This window comes from Lemur catta, chromosome 7, assembly GCF_020740605.2.
Source record: "Lemur catta isolate mLemCat1 chromosome 7, mLemCat1.pri, whole genome shotgun sequence".
Taxonomy (NCBI): Eukaryota; Metazoa; Chordata; class Mammalia; order Primates; family Lemuridae; genus Lemur; species Lemur catta.
The window spans coordinates 9,444,726-9,461,176 of record NC_059134.1 but is presented as its reverse complement, the minus strand read 5'-3'; the positions used below and the strand labels follow the sequence as shown (position 1 = coordinate 9,461,176).

Sequence of the window (16,451 nt, the reverse complement as noted above, 5' to 3'; positions counted from 1 at the left end):
TTTTTATATAAATATTTTTGTTTATTTCTAATGGTTTCTTCTTTAAGGTCCAATCATATGGCAGTTTAGAAATGTAACCTCCACTGTTTTTGCCCAGTAATAGTATTCCTTTCTGTTTGGAGTATAGGCCTTCCTGGGGTGAGAAGTACTTGCAGGTCAACAGTTCAGGTGAATATGGAGCTCATCTTACATCATTTGTTTCTCTCAAAGATCATAGCCTATCATGTTTTTTTCTGAATGATTGAAATTAAATGTTTTTGAATAGTTGGTTTATACATTTTATACAGCTTTTCTGGTTGTTTTAAGTGGAAATTTTAGTCTTGCCATTACTAGTCCCAAGTCTCTTGGTACTTTTGATGTCTGGGGTTAACTAGTATCGTAAAATGAGTTAGAAAAACATTCTCTGTTCTTTGAAATATTATTATTTCCTCATTTCTCATTGTTTTCATAGTTATAGCTATTGCAGACAAATGTAGAACCAGCTTAAGTTCCATAAAAATTCCTCTTGACCTTTTTTCTATTAATTTTTAATTGAAGTGTAATATACACACACAGTAAGTGCGTAAAGCACACTAATGTTAGCATACTGTTTGATGACCTGTATATTTTGTGAAACCACCACCCACACCAAGATATAAAGCATTTCTCAATACTCAATAAGGTTTCTTCATACTTCTTTCCAGTCAGATGTAACACATTCTTCTTTCTCTGAATAATTTCACCTGTTATTGAACTTCAGGTAAATATTATAACAGAGCAAGATTTTTTTTCCTTCTGGTTTCTTTAATGTAATACAACAACTGTTAGATTATTCATGATGTTTACTGTATTAATATTAATAATTAGCTTTTTTCAAGCACAGAATTTCATTGACTAAATATATCATAATTTATTCATTTATTTCCCTATTCATGTATATTTGTATTGTTTCTATTTTTTGGTGATTATGAATAAACCTTCTATGAACATTTATGTACATATTTTTTTGGTGTACATATGGATTAATTTGGAGGGACATATATTTGGTAGTGTACAGTTGTAGGATCGTGGCATGGATATGTTTAGTAGGAATTATCAAACAATTTTCCGAAGTGGTTATGCTATTTTATACTCCAGCCAGCAATGAATTTTTAACAATATTAGTATTTTTTTCTTTCTAAAACAGAGTCTCACTCTGTTGCCCGGGTCAGTGCCGTGGCGTCAGCCTAGCTCACAGCAACCTCAAACTCCTGGGCTCAAGCTATCCTCCTGCCTCAGCCTCCCGAGTAGCTGGGACTACAGGCATGTGCCACCACGCCAGGCTAATTTTTTTCAATTTTTAGTAAAAACGGGGTCTTGCTCTTGTTCAGGCTGGTCTGAACTCCTGAGCTCAAGTGATCCTCCCATCTCAGCCTCCCAGCGTGCTAGGATTACAGGCGTGAGCCACCGCAGTGGCCTATTAGTATTTTAATTAAAAAAATTTTTTGGCTTTTTGGGTGGTGCGCACTGTTATTCCATGTGGCTTTCTTTTCTTTCCTTTCTTTTTATTTAAGAACTGGGGTGTCTGTCTGTTGTCCAGTCTAGAGTGCAGTGGTGTGATCATAGCTCACAGCAGCCTTCAACCCCTAGGCTCAAGTGGTCCTTCCGCCTCAACTTCCTGAGGAGCTGGGACTATGGGCAGGTGCCTCCATGCCTGACTACGCATGTGCTTTTGCTTTGCATTTCCTTGATGAATAATGACACTGAGTACCTAGATTATTGGCCATTGGTATTCTCTTTTGTGAAATACTTGTTCAGATTTTTTGTCAGTTTTTTATCATAAGGAGTTCTTTATATATGTTGGACATGAGTTCTTTGTTTTTAATTTTGATGTAGTTGAATTTATTTTTTTCTCTTCTGTGTAGTGCTTTCTTGCTTTCCGTTTAAGGCACCTTTATTTACCTCAGGTTTATTCTTCTGTGTTTGTTAAGTTTATTATTTTTCATAATGAATGATTTCCACCTTGAATTAATTTTTATATGTTAAGATTCAAGGTTTGTTCTTATTTTGTATACTTTTGAAACTGTCAATCCCATTTATTGACAGTACTATTCTTTTGAATTGCATTGGTGTCTTTGTCATAAATCAGGTTTTATCATATATGTTTGAGCCTTTTTTAGACTCTTTGTTATATTTTATTGATTTGTTTGTTTATCCTTACCCCAATACCACAGTCTTAATTAGTACGGCTTTATAGTAAGTCTGGAAATCAGGAGGTATAAGCCTCCAACTTCCAGGTTTATAATTTTAATGACAAGCTATTAAATAGCTTGTCATATACTACTAGCATTAACTTAACTTTTGAAAAATCTCAAAAACATAGAATATAAGAATAAAAACATATTACACAAAATAATAGATATAGATACCCACTAAAATGTGAGATTATGTTCAACTCTTTTGCCTTGTTAATTATAACAGAAAGGCAAAGAAGTAATCTTATCAGACTGACATGGATAAAGATTTGATACTATTCAGTGTTTGTGAGGTTGTGAGAAAATAGGCACTCTGATACATAGTTGGTAGCAGTGAAAATTAGATCAAGCTCTCTGGAGAGTCATTCAGCAGTGTACATCAAAATAGTAAGGGTAAAATATTTTTGATCATAAAAATAAAGATATTAAAATGAACTTTATTTTGTTAACTGTGGACATCCAAAGATAGTATTTATTATGCAGGGGAATTAAAAATGAGAGATAAAAAGCTTTATTTGTTCTTCTAGGGTAGTTAACAATACTGAATTTTTTTGACCGTTTTCCTCAAACAGTACTACATTTTAGTGTTGTAGTAGAGGTTGATGATGTCAAATACTAGCAAAATATGTACAGATTATTCCATTGGCTCATGGTCAAGGAATGTATTCTCTTGATGAGTGGAAAAACCTTTGATCGGAGAATTATGGAAGCCAATTTGCAATAAAATATGAATAAACATATATTAAAATGCTTCAGTGTGCTGTATATAGTATACATCTTACGGAAGATTAATAAAGGAAAATATCAACATTTGGGAAAGTTATTGGGATAGGCTTAAATGGAGTAGGTAGATTTGAATTGGATTTTGAGGATAAGGTTGTATAGATGGGGTAATTTATATATTGGTTGAATTACATAGTGAAAACAAGAGGTATAAAAGTGAATGTAGGGAAGAGTAAGGAGGTAAACAGTGTTATTTAATCTGTTCTCTTAAACTTTTGGAGCACATCCTTTGTATCTGATTTTTATAATTGAAAGATGATTGAAACTGTGTAACCATCTAGGAAGTCAGTTTATTGCTGGAGATAAACATGGAGTTGAAATGTAAATGGTGTGTGCTTTTATGAGCATATGTTCTGATGAATGGTGCTGTGTCTGTTGCTATTATAATTCTATTTTGGAAGCATAATTACCTGATGAATAAATAGGAAAAACTGTGTCATTTTCTCTGAATGAATATCACTTAATGAACTATTTTCTAAAGGAGAATTTTCTTAACCTTTGACTTGGAGCAACAGTATAAATGACTCAAGCTCCATGCTTTCAGTGGAAAATTTAGGCTATTTATTTTAAATATGTAGGTGAAAATATTAGTTTATCGGGTGATTGAGTAGTAGTTCTATAATTTCCTTTGACTTCTATTTGCTGCTTCTTTTTTTTTTTTTTTTGAGACAGAGTCTCACTCTGTTGCCCGAGCTAGAGTGAGTGCTGTGGCGTCAGCCTAGCTCACAGCAACCTCAAACTCCTGGGCTTAAGCGATCCTACTGCCTCAGCCTCCCAAGTAGCTGGGACTACAGGCATGCGCCACCATGCCCGGCTGATTTTTTCTATATATATTTTTAGTTGGCCAGGTAATTTCTTTCTATTTTTAGTAGAGACGGGGTCTTGCTCTTGCTCAGGCTGGTCTCGAACTCCTGACCTCGAGCGATCCTCCCACCTCGGCCTCCCAGAGTGCTAGGATTTCAGGCGTGAGCCACCGCGCCCAGCCCTATTTGCTGCTTCTTAAAAGAGTAAATAATATAACCTTATCATGTTAAAGTGTGTTATATTTACTCACAGAGATATATAGTGAGTGAGTGGCCAGAATATGCTTAGAAATTTTAGAAATTTTAATAAGGATAGCATATCTCTTATATCAAGTAAATTTTGGTGTACAAACATCATAAAAGATGAAAGAGTATTGTCACATTTTTTTTTTAAGCAAAAAAGGTGATCCAGGTTGTTGCTGTAGAATACTGTTGTAGAATATTTCATGATTAAGTCCTTTCAGTTGAATGACTAACTGGAGGAAAATACCATGTTTCCTTTTTGTCCTTAGAAATACATTGTTCGCTACATTCTTAAGTTATACTATATTCATCTAAGATATTAGTATGAGATGTCATGTACATGATCATTTTTACTATCTTTATTAGAGTCTAGAATACTATTGTCTCTGTATCCACCTTTTGATATTTCTAATCATTGTAAAATATCTTTGTCAATTAGTTTTCTCTTTTCTATTATGGAAAGAAATGAAAACTATTGAATTAGTGAATATATTCAATGAAAGCACAATGCACACTACAACGATGGTGTCTTCAAGCTTTTTAAATACCTTTTTAAAAGATGAAGCAACAATTTGGGCAACACAATATAAAAACTGGATGATGATTTATTTCACTGTGTTATCGACCTTACAGATCAGGCATTGGCAGACTTCACCTGTTGGCTGCCTGATTTTGCAAATGAAGATTTGTTGGAATGTGGCCGTGTTTGGTCATTTATGTGTGGCTGCTTTTGCTGTACAGTAGCAGAGTTGAGTAGTGGCAGAGACAGTGTGGCCCACAAGCCTCAAATATTTACTAATTGGCCCTTTATGAAAAAGTTTGCCAAACTCCTTTGTAGGATATTCTCTCATTTTCCTCTTTTTGAAAAACTTACTTCCTATTTTTTAGTCTTTTAAAATTTTTTAGCATGGTATATTGGTGGAATAATGGATTAATAATACATGGAATAATTGATGAACAATGATGAGTACTATTGAAATAATACCTAGGATTATGAAATAATTGTCTCAAGATAGAGGAAAAATAGACAAGATTCTATCTTCGATTTGTAAAAAGATCCAATGGATCCATAATGGTAATTTTAAGATGGAATAATTCTATTGTATTACCAAAGAGTATAGTAAATCCTCTTTTGTCCTTTGGAAGACCTCTAAGGAGGAATAAAAAGACACCTAAGAAGGACTGAGGATGAAATAGCAGTCCTTATAAATAGTTAAATTTGTTAAGGAAAAAAACCTTAAAAACAAAAATTGAGTCTGATGGACCATGATAATGTACCAGGGGTTAATTCTTTTAAGTTTATACATTGTTACTTTATATCTTTGGGAAGGGGTGTGTGTGTGTGTGTGTGTGTGTGTGTGTGTGTGTGTGTGTGTCTTTTAACATTTAACCATATTGATTATTTAGGCTATTTTTTTTCATAAGAAGACATTAAAACCTTTAGTCAAGTTAGTGATTCTCCTGTCAACTTACGTTAACTGCTTATCCCACATTATTCTCCCCTATTGAATTATGTGGCATGGGCTATTGTAATTCAGCTTCAGTTTTTCTGTTACCAGTTATAGGTATGATAACATAAATTTGTTTTTAAGATAGATATTTGGACTTGATTTTTATTTTGTCCAAAGTGTTAAGAACTTTTTTATTTTTTTCAGTTTTTTTAATTTTGAATGATGGCAGCTGAATGTGTCCCTAAAGTTAAAAATTCACCACTATGAAAACTATGGCAGACTAAGGAGTAAGTTGGAAGTATTATATACATGTCACTCTGAGATTTTGGTGTGAGAAATGCATGTTTTGATATCTTAATTATGTTCATATTACCATTTTAACCTATATTAATCATTGTAACCAAGTTTATTTTATTCCAACAACTGTCAGGGGAGATTTTAGTTTGTATTGAGACACATAATGTAATAGCTGATTTTGAAATTTGATTTACAAGAGCATGAAAATTCTTATTTTCGCAGAAAGTTTTCCCCTATATAACAAAGCTAAATATTTAAACTAGGTGAAGATTTTTTATTCTAAATAATTAAAATTCAAGTTATAATTGTAAGAAGAGATTATTAAACTAAGACGTATTTTTGTTGGTACAAAGTCAGCAGAACCATTAAAATTAACCATAATCTCCTTTAGAAAAGTATTAATAATACTAAAGGAATGTCATAAACATTTTGTTTTTATTTTTTTAAGGCAAGAGGAGCAGATGTTCCAGAGATTCCTGGAGATCTTACTCTTAAGACATGTGGTAGTACAGCCAGTATGAAGGTTAAACATGTGAAAAAGTAAGTATAACTTTAAAGTGATATCTATATGAATTCTTGTAAATGGAAATTAATTCTATATTTCTCGTAAAAATTTTATTTAGATTCCTTAATATACTCTTACTGTGCATATATTATACTGTTAATTCTTAAATTATGACTCAACAATTAGTTGAAATAGCTTTGCAGCTTATCCACTCATATAAAAATGTTTTTTTCTCGAGACATCTTATGTCATTGTCTATTATGTTGCATTTCTTTAATAGGAACAATTCAACTATGTTGTTTTTGTTACCTTTAATGCATGTTGTCATTCATTGAGGAAAATCAACTTTGTTGTTTGAGTTATAAGATTGCTGGATCTCAGGTTTGCCTTTGAGAAGCATAAAATAGATGCCAAGAGTTGAGTGTTAAGTGAAATACAGGTTGAACGTCCCTAATCTGAATATCTGAAATCTGAAGTGCTCTAAAATCAGAAAGTTTTTTGACTGCCTACATGATACCACAAATGGGAAATTTCACACCTGACCTTATTTGACAGTTTGCAGTCAAAACTTTGTTTCATGCACAGCTTTATTAATGATATTATATAATACTTCCTTCAGGCTCTGTGGATAAGGTATATATGAAACATAAATGAATTTCATGTTTAGACTTGGGTCTCATCCTCAAGATACTCCATATGTATATGCAAATATTCCAAAACCTGAAAAAATCCCAAACCTAAAGTTTCTGGTCCCATGCGTAATGGATAAGGGATAGTCAACCTGTACCTGAAGGTTCCCCATTCAGTTTTAAACAGAAAAACCATCTTTTCACTTGGTAAGGAGTTAGATAGCTATGTTTCATGCATAAGTAGAGGAAAGACAAGGATAAAAATGTTAATTCTGCGTCCAGGTCCACCACTCCAGGACTGATGGGCTGTGACAACATTCACAGGTAAAGTCTGTTTTTGTATTTTGTGTTGAGAATGCTGCTTCCAGTTAGAAGCTGGCTGTTCACAGTTTCCATGACATTTGCAAAAAGTACGGTTTTTCTGTGGGCATTGACTTACGTCAAGATTACAGAGTATAGTGATGCTTTTTTATTTTTGGTTTTGATCTGTACACTAAGTATAAAATTCATTTGATTCAGTGTATTTCTGAAAGGGTTTGTGTGGATATATGTGGCTCAGATGCATGTGCTTTTAAATATTTTTGCTTGCATGAGCTCTTAAATCCATTGTATTTTCCCCTGAGACTTAGTAATTTTGACTATACCACTATCTTATTTTTTATTTATTTTAATGTATTTCAGGTTACCTTTCACTAAGGGTCACTTTCCGAAGATGGCTGAATGTGCACATTTCCATTATGAGAATGTTGAGTTTGGCAGCATACAGGTATAATTGAAATATTTCTTACATCCTGAATTAAGATATCTATTTATTTGTCTATATCTATATATCTATATCTGACAGATGAAACTTTGAAGTAGTTCTTTCTACTGTTGTTCTGTTGGTTGAGATGAAAACTATTACTCTGTTCTATTGAATAACCTTGATGCCAAGTTAACACATAGAATTAACCATCATGCTAGCATATATGAGTTAAGGAAAGTCAGTTATTTCTTCTTCTTTTGTCACGTATCATGTCCATATGTCTGTGGCTCCATGTAGTGGCTGTGTATTCTGAAATTGTGTAACCTTGCGAGTACTACCTTGTCTTAGTTAATTACTGTGAGTTTTGTTATTTGGTGGATTAAAGTGTTCTCACTTGATTCTTCTTTTTCAGAAATGTCTTGGCTATTACTGCCCTTTCCACTTACATATAAATTACTGAATCTGACTTACTGACATTGAGCTAAATATTTTGTTCTTATTATAACTCATTGGCAACTTAATGAGAAAAAATTATGAAAAAACTTTTAAAATACCAGATTATGGTTATTTTAAAAATTATATTTCCTTAGAGGAACAAAAGTAATTCTTTGTTATTTGTTTAGGCTAACAGCAAAAAGTCTTGATTTCTACACATGACATAGAGAGGTTTTTTTGCCTCTTGCAGTTGCCCGAACTCCACTGTCTCTCCAAAAAAAAAAAAAAAAAAACTCACAAGACATGGTCGATGCTGTGTCACAGTATGTCTCCTTTTGTAATGTTTTTTTATTTCATAAACAAGTGATATTAATTTAACCTGTAGGATTTATGAAAGTGAAGGACATTTCTATTTCAGATCAATTGACAGTTTAAAAAAGTGTTAGAGATTTACAATGCTTGACTACTGTGACATCAACCAAAGGACATTTTACTTCTTTTTTTTTTTTTTTTGAGACAGAGTCTCGCTCTGTTGCCCGGGCTAGAGTGAGTGCCGTGGCGTCAGCCTAGCTCACAGCAACCTCAAACTCCTGGGCTTAAGCGATCCTACTGCCTCAGCCTCCCGAGTAGCTGGGACTACAGACATGCGCCACCATGCCTGGCTAATTTTTTTCTGTATATATATTTTAGTTGGCCAGAAATTTCTTTCTATTTTTTTTAGTAGAGACGGGGTCTCGCTCTTGCTCAGGCTGGTCCCGAACTCCTGACCTTGAGCGATCCACCCGTCTCAGCCTCCTAGAGTGCTAGGATTACAGACGTGAGCCACTGTGTCCGGCCGACATTTTGTTTCTTTAATGTGTATATCCTTCAGATTGCAGTTATGATGATAAATTTGATAGGTCAGGAAGAGCTTATTAAGGAAGCGATAATGAATACATTTTTCATTTTGTGACTGTTAAGTATTTTGATATATCTATTTTAGTGATTTAGTTTACTTATGTAGGTAACTTATTTTCTAATTAGTTTACTTTGCTTGTTTTTTATTTTTACAAGATCGAATGAGCTCTTTTGGAGGCAGTAAACATTGTGAGGAGTTTTAGTGAACATTATGAAAAGAAATAGGAAGCTAGAGATTTAAAACCAGACAAGAAAAGTATTAGCTTGGTGCAAAAGTAATTGCGGTTTCAGACTGTGAATTTTAAATCATTATATCAATAACTAGGCTCGAACACATCTTTGTTAATCAAAATAGGAACCATTACAGTCAACACATTTTTGCCAATGAGAAATAAGTTTGTTTATTCCCATAGCGTAAAAATCCATGCTTCAGGATTCGAGGAACTCTTGGAAAGCATTTTCCGGATCCTGCTGGTTGTGGAAGTGTTTCCTCTGCCAAAAGTTGTCGAGGTGCTTGAAGAAGTGGTAGTCCATTGGCGACTGCAGGCATTGCAGTTTTTGGTGCATCTCATTGATTTGCTGAGCATACTTCTCAGGTGTAATGGTTTTGCTGGGATTCAAAAAGCTGTAGTGGATCAGACTGGCAGCAGACCACCAAATGGTGACCATTACCTTTTCTTGGTGCAAATTTGGCTTTGGAGAGTGCTTTGGAACTTCTTCTCGGTCCAGCCACTGAGCTGGTCATTGCCAGTTGTCATATACAATGCGCTTTTCGTTGCATGTCACAATCCGATTGAGAAATGGTTCATTGTTGTTGCGTACAAATAAGAGAAGACGACACTTCAAATGACGATTTTTTTGATTTTCAGTCAGCTCATGAGGCACCCACTTATCGAGCTTTTTCACCTTTCCAATTGGCTTCAAGTGCCAAACGACCGTAGAATGTCGACATTGAGTTCTTTGGCAACTCCTCATGTAGTAGTAAGAGGGTCAGCTTCGATGATGGCTTTCAATTGGTCGTTGTCAATTTCCTGTGGCTGGCCACTGGGCTCCTCATCTTCAAGGCTCTCGTCTCCTTTGCAAAACTTCTTGAACCACCACTGCACTGTACGTTTGTCAGCAGTTCCTGAGCCAAATGTGTTGTTGATGTTGCAAGTTGTCTCCGCTGCTTTACAATCCATTTTTAACTAGAATAAAAAAATCACTCGAATTTGCTTTTTGTCTAACATATTTCCATAGTCCAAAATAAATGTAAAATAAACAGCAAGTAATAAGTCATTAGCATAAAAATATGTGAGAAATGCATGTTAAAGTGATGTATAACATAACCACATTTATTTAAGAATGTATTCTAATATCAAATGGCAAATTTCAACAGTCCTAAAACTGCAAATACTTTTGCACCAGCCTAATATTTAAATGTTGATGTTATGCTAGGTTGGGAATTCTTTAATGAGTCTGACATAAAAACAGAACTGTTAATGGTAAGCATTGTTAGTGGAATAAAGAAAACACTGGCTTTAGTTAACAAATACAGATTCTGATTTCCTTTCTGCTTAGGAAGTTTGTGACCTTGGGCAAGTGGCCCAGCTTCTTAGGGTTTTGTTTCCTTTATGTATGAAGTGAACGAAGTTGTACTAAACAGTAGCATGGTTCTGAACTTTTATTATTTTCTGTTTGAAAAGTTTATAATGGGTGCATTGAGGATGTGGGTAAGGAACAGACATTAGTTATTCAGCTGGGTTTGGTTCTGTCTTCTGAGATTTTGTTAAGTGCCAATTATTAGGGTTTAGTCCTCTTAATTGGAGGCCTCTGTCTAATTCTTACGGGGGAACATGGTAGACTTTCTACCAGAATAGACCTGTAATCTTCATTTTAGAGAGAGTCATTCTACTTTTTACTTCCCTATTGTACTCACTTCAAACCTGTAAACATTCCACTACTTCTCAGGGAGAAAAAAGATATGATACCAACTCAGTTTGTGATCCTTTGTATATGAGGCAGATGAATGAGATTTTTCAGGATTGTGTTGATTGACCAGTAGGCTTCTGGACTATGGAGGGTAGGGGTGGTTCAGAGGAAACCAGCTCAGCTGCACCTTGCCAGTCCACTCTAGAATCTTCTTTCTTTGTTGACTACTGCTGTGTTTGGCACACCTCTCCTGCAAAATCCATTTTCCAGCCAGTTTTCTCCTGCCTTCTGTGCCTTTGGAGACTGGTCTCTACATACCACATTTTCCAGGTTCCCTTGCCCTCTACTTCTGGTTGGGTTCAGCCTATGTCAGATACCATCAGGAGGGAAACGTTAGTTTCTGTTAACTAAGTTGTACAGCAGTCCCCAATCTTTTTAGCACCAGGGACAGTTTTCATGGAAGAAAATTTTTCCGCAGACCGGCGGGGTGGGGAGATGGTTTTGGGATGATTCAAGTGCATTACATTTATTGTGTACTTTATTTCTATTATTATTACATTGTAATATATAATAAAATAATTATACAACTCACCATAGGTTGGGAACCCCTGTAGTAAAAGAACTGTAATAGCAAACTGGCTTGACTTACATGTTTATGTTTTTTGACTTGGGTTACTATTCCCTGTCTAGTGTAGGTTTTACATTTTATGAAATAATTGAATGCCACCAAAACAATAATATTAACCTTTAAACAATCCTACATTTTATCTACTACAGGCAGTTAAAATAAGGTTCATATGTCAAAGTTCATATCTTTATGATTTTGTAATTGCTTTATACATTAGATAAATCCTAGTACATTTGATTCCATACATGTTTGTGGAAAATGATTCTCTTACTTATTTTCAGTATAAGATTGGAATATGTTCTGAGGAGAAACCAAATAAGAAAACTTAGTAACATGTGTCTACAAAAGGTCATCAGTTGCATGCTGGGCAGCTCTATTATAAACCAGTAAGTTATTCATACTGTCATTTGGCTGACTTGGTTGTTGTCTTTTAATATGTCCCAGTTTGGGGACATTCTTTAGTTACATACTTTTTCTTTTTTACTCTGATCTTAGTCTTACAGATTTGTCTCTATATTTATAGTTTTTTCTCCTCTTAAGATGTTGACTTTATAATTGCAGTTGGCCATCGTATCCTAGTATGACTGGAGATGTCAGTGGCTTTTGATTATAAATGAAAATAATTATTTTAAAGTCTATATATTAGAAATTTCAATTATTATTTTATTAGATTATTTTTTTAGATTGAAAGACATAGTTACTTATAAAAGAATTGAGATATGTCATTACCATGTAATGTACAAGGACATTTTCATGATTCTCCTTTGAATTCCAGCCTTGTATATCCAGCTGACTTCCCAGAATCTTCACTTGGATGTCTAATAAGCACCTCAAACATAGCATTCCTAGAACATTCTCCTCTTAGACCTGCTCTTCCTGCTGACTTCCCATCTTGGTAAATACGGAAACTATCCTTTCAGTTCCTAAGGCCAGCCAAGAACCTTGGAGACATCTTGGATTCCTTTCCTTCTATCAGTCCTCATATCCAGTCCAGCAGCAAATTTCTTAGCTCTGTCTTTAAAGTAAATCCAGGGTCTGACCACACCTACCTGCTTCTCTGCTATCACCTTACGCTAAGCCATTGTTATTTTGGGAGGATTATTTCAATAGCCTTCTTTAGTTGGCACAGTAGCTGGAATGAGTTTTTTCAAATGCAAGTCAGATCATAGCACTTTTTCAAAACCCTCCAGTTACTTCTCATCTTATTCAGAGTAAAAGTAAAATTTCTTGAAGTTTCCTGCAAGGATTTACAGAATGTACCCTTACCTCTCTGACCTAATCTCTTCGTTCTCTTCCCCTCAGACAAGGTGTTCCAGCCACAGTGGCCTCTTTGCCCTTCCTCCAGTATGTATACCCCCTTCTTGGGGCCTTTGTACTTTCTCTTTCCTTTACTTAAAAAGCTCCCCAGGGACAGCCACCATACACCTTGCTGCCTGCCCTTTCTAAAATAGTTGTTCTAGTGCGATCTGCTCAGAATGTGCCTTCCGTTCATAAGATTGTAACTCCTGGTCACCAGCATTCTTCATCTCCCTCCCATGTTTTTTTTCCCCCTCCATAACACTTATCACCATTTGGCATGATAAATATTTTATTATTTATTCTCTTGTCCTTCCCTCAGCATCTAGAACAGTGCCTGACCCATAAAAACTACTGAGTCAATATTTGTTGAATGAATAGATCAATGAGATGAATGGGTTTATGTTTGAGGAAGAGATACAACTGGTTTAAAAAATTCTGTTTTACTATTTTATTTTTATTCATCATTTAAGTTTTGCTCCTGAAGCTTAGAGCTTCAAAAAAAAAAAAAAAAAGATAAATTTTGCTCTTGTATGTTAAGAATATATAGTTCTTATGAGTATTTATTTATTATAAAACAAATTATATAACCATCCTGTTTAAATCTCAGTACCTTCAGTTATAATATGTGGTATAAGATGCAAAGTATTGTGTTAAGAGAAATGATGTCGTGTGCTACAGAATGAGTGTGGCCAGCTGGTCGTACGTTCTCATTGTGCCATATTCTCTTGACTACTGTGGAGAGCGTCAGTTAATCTTGGTCATGTTTTTCTTATCTTCACACTGAAAAGAAAGTACAGTTCCTAAATACACTAGAATACAGGTGACAGTTAATGTTCATTCTAGCTAAGAAATTGTAGATGAACTGTAAGCTCTGATTTAAAGAACTGAGGTTGTGACTAAGTGAAAAAGAAAAGAAATACCATAGCACAGGGCCGGAGAGGCTGCACCATGTCATGTTCTTATTTTAGTTTGCTTCCATAGAGCTTGAATAAGCTGTCTTTAAAAATTAGTGCAAAGAATTGATCTTGCCATAGAAATAGATTATTGAAACATCTTTACATTCCTGGGATACATTCTACTGTATTATATATATTTAAAAATAAATTCTTTTTTCATTCTACTAAGATTTTGTAATTTTTGCATCTGTGTTAATTAGTGATGTTGACCTATGTGCTGTCCTTGTCTACTAGCCTGAGTTTGGGGAATTTCCACTGCCCCTCCCCTTAAAATAAATGCCTAGCATAGTTTGTGTAAGTAGGAATTACCTGTTCTTTGAAGGTTTAGTAGAATTTTCCTGTTAAAAACTTTTGGGCCTGGTTTCCAAATAGGATATTAACTTTAATTACCATTTGAATTTATGATTTGATTATTGGTCTAGATAGATTCTTTTGTGTCTCCTTAGGTCAATTTTTATCATTAGTATTTTCTTAAAAATTGTCAATTTAATGTAGCTTTTCAAATTTGTGGGTTATAAATTGTATACAAGATATTCTTAAAATTTGGTCTTATTAAAGAACCAGTTTATGTGTTTATTGATGAAGCTAAGTTTGTTTTTCTTTCCTTATTTTCCATACTATTAATTCCTAACCATACTTTTTTTCCTATTTACGGAATTGAAATATTAGTTTTAATATTTTCTTTTCTTCCTGAAAAAGAGTTGAGAATAACAAACATGTATGTACCTACTAGAACTTGCCTATCAGAAACTAGCTTTGTCATAAGCCAACTTTGTCAAGTATTAATAATTATGCTACATATTCCTGTTATGTTTTCTTTAGAGAAATAGAATTCCATAGGTATTATTAATAATTTAATTGTTTTCAGCAATTGATTTTTAATAAGTGCATTTAAGTTTGGATATTTTCCTGTGAAGAGTACTTTTGCCAAATTCTACAGGTTTTCAAGTATAAATGTATTATGTTTTGCTTGGAGAAATTTAAACCTCAAATAAAAAAAGAGAAACAATTACTAGAAAGAGCTTTTTGTTTTAAGTAAAGCCACATGTAGTTTTAAATTCTGTAAATTTATCATTATTGCACTTTTTCTCCCTGTTGTAGCAGTTTCATTGTCCAAAAACAAAGATTTGTTCACATTTCCCAAAATATTTTTCAGTAAGAAGGAAAAAAAAATCTCTTCTAACATGCAAAGAAATGATCAATTTTTTTTCTCCTTTATCAATTTGAGGCCGTCATCTCTTTCTGCTGTGCCTTATGTTGTACTGCCATCTAGTGTGTAGAATGGTAAAATGGATATATCTAATTTACATTTTCTTTATCTGGTTATTGGAAGCTATCATTATATTCCTTTTTATCTGATTTTGTATAAAACATTAAGTTAATCTGAATACAAGAGCTTAGGTTTTCTCAGATAGAGCATAGGAAGAGCATGAATTTAATGCGTGTGTCTTGAGCTTTGTATAAGAAAGCTGCCTGTGAGGGGCTCAGAAATGCTACTGTGGCTTTCTGTTATTAGATGCATTCTTGCCTTGATACTGGAAAATGTGGAAAGAGCTAATAAAGTTTGACTTGAGTGTAAGAATATTGAGGTGTAATAATATAAAAATTTACAAGCTTGAAGTTTCATTTTAAATGAAGTAATCAGAATTATAATTAAAAAATAGAAGCAAATATTTATTAAATGCTTCCTGTGAGCCAGGCATACTAAGCAGTGCTTGCATGTCGACTCATTAACTTTTCACAACAACTTCAGATATGAAAACTTAGGCAAAAGGTTGAAGAACCTATTCAAAATCATAGCCGTTATCTGGGGGGAGGTTGGATTTTAATCAAGGCAGTCTGACTCTAGAGCCATTCTGCATGTACTTTTGTAGTGCTAGAAAAGAATAAATTGACAGAACTACTATTTTAACAAGAAAGAATAAACCATAGTTCTGAAATATTTAATGTAGTTGAAGCTCAAAGGTACAACACTTAATATTGCAGTATAACCTGTGTGATCTTAAGTAAAACCTTAACATTTCTGTTCCTCAGTTTCCTCGTCTGTGAAATGAGAATAAATATATCTATTCCAATTATGTCACTGAGTACTATGAGAATTGACATGATATTTATTAAGGTTGCTTAATAAATTTTAAAGTACTTTAGAGAAAGGCAAAAAGTTCTAAGGAAGCAGTTAGGTGAAGTCAAATCATCATCATTAACATATGGAAAGTCCTACTTGTCCTGATGACCCGAGAGCAGCATTGTTAAACTTGAGGCAGTGGATGTGACTTCACCAAAGTGCTTCCTATCAGTTAGGCTCTCATCATTAATAAAAATGAATTAGCTAATGAAAGATTATCTCCCCCTCTTTTGTTAAAACACTTGAGTTTGTAAGATTAATTTGTAGATATTTTCAGTTAAAAATATCTTATATAGAAGTACATACTATTACATGTCACCATCTGAAACAAAAGCCATGCTAATTTTATTATTGTCACCCTGACCAAAAAGTTTAGTTTTCCTCGAACCAAAAGAAATAAAAATTTCATCTCTACTTTTGCACATATTCTGTAGTAATACTCCCTCTTATGCTGGGAAATCATTGTCCTTTGAGGGGAAGATTTGAAACAAAAAGTCCAGATAGTTATCAGTGCTGCTACCTTCCAAGTAC

General features: G+C 34.0%; 1 protein-coding gene across 3 annotated transcripts in view; it reads left to right on the top strand.

Moving 5' to 3' along the window:
- The window catches only part of ARHGAP32 (Rho GTPase activating protein 32), a 201,936-nt gene that overhangs the window by 45,250 nt on the left and 140,235 nt on the right, over nucleotides 1-16,451 (top strand). For 2 of the 3 annotated variants that reach the window (XM_045555418.1, XM_045555417.1), the window contains exons 3-4: nucleotides 6,239-6,330; nucleotides 7,606-7,690. In XM_045555418.1, the coding sequence (XP_045411374.1) occupies nucleotides 6,239-6,330; nucleotides 7,606-7,690 (177 nt within the window). Of the gene's footprint in view, nucleotides 1-6,238; nucleotides 6,331-7,206; nucleotides 7,249-7,605; nucleotides 7,691-16,451 lie in introns of all 3 variants that reach the window. The other variant, XM_045555419.1, reaches the window with a different exon arrangement.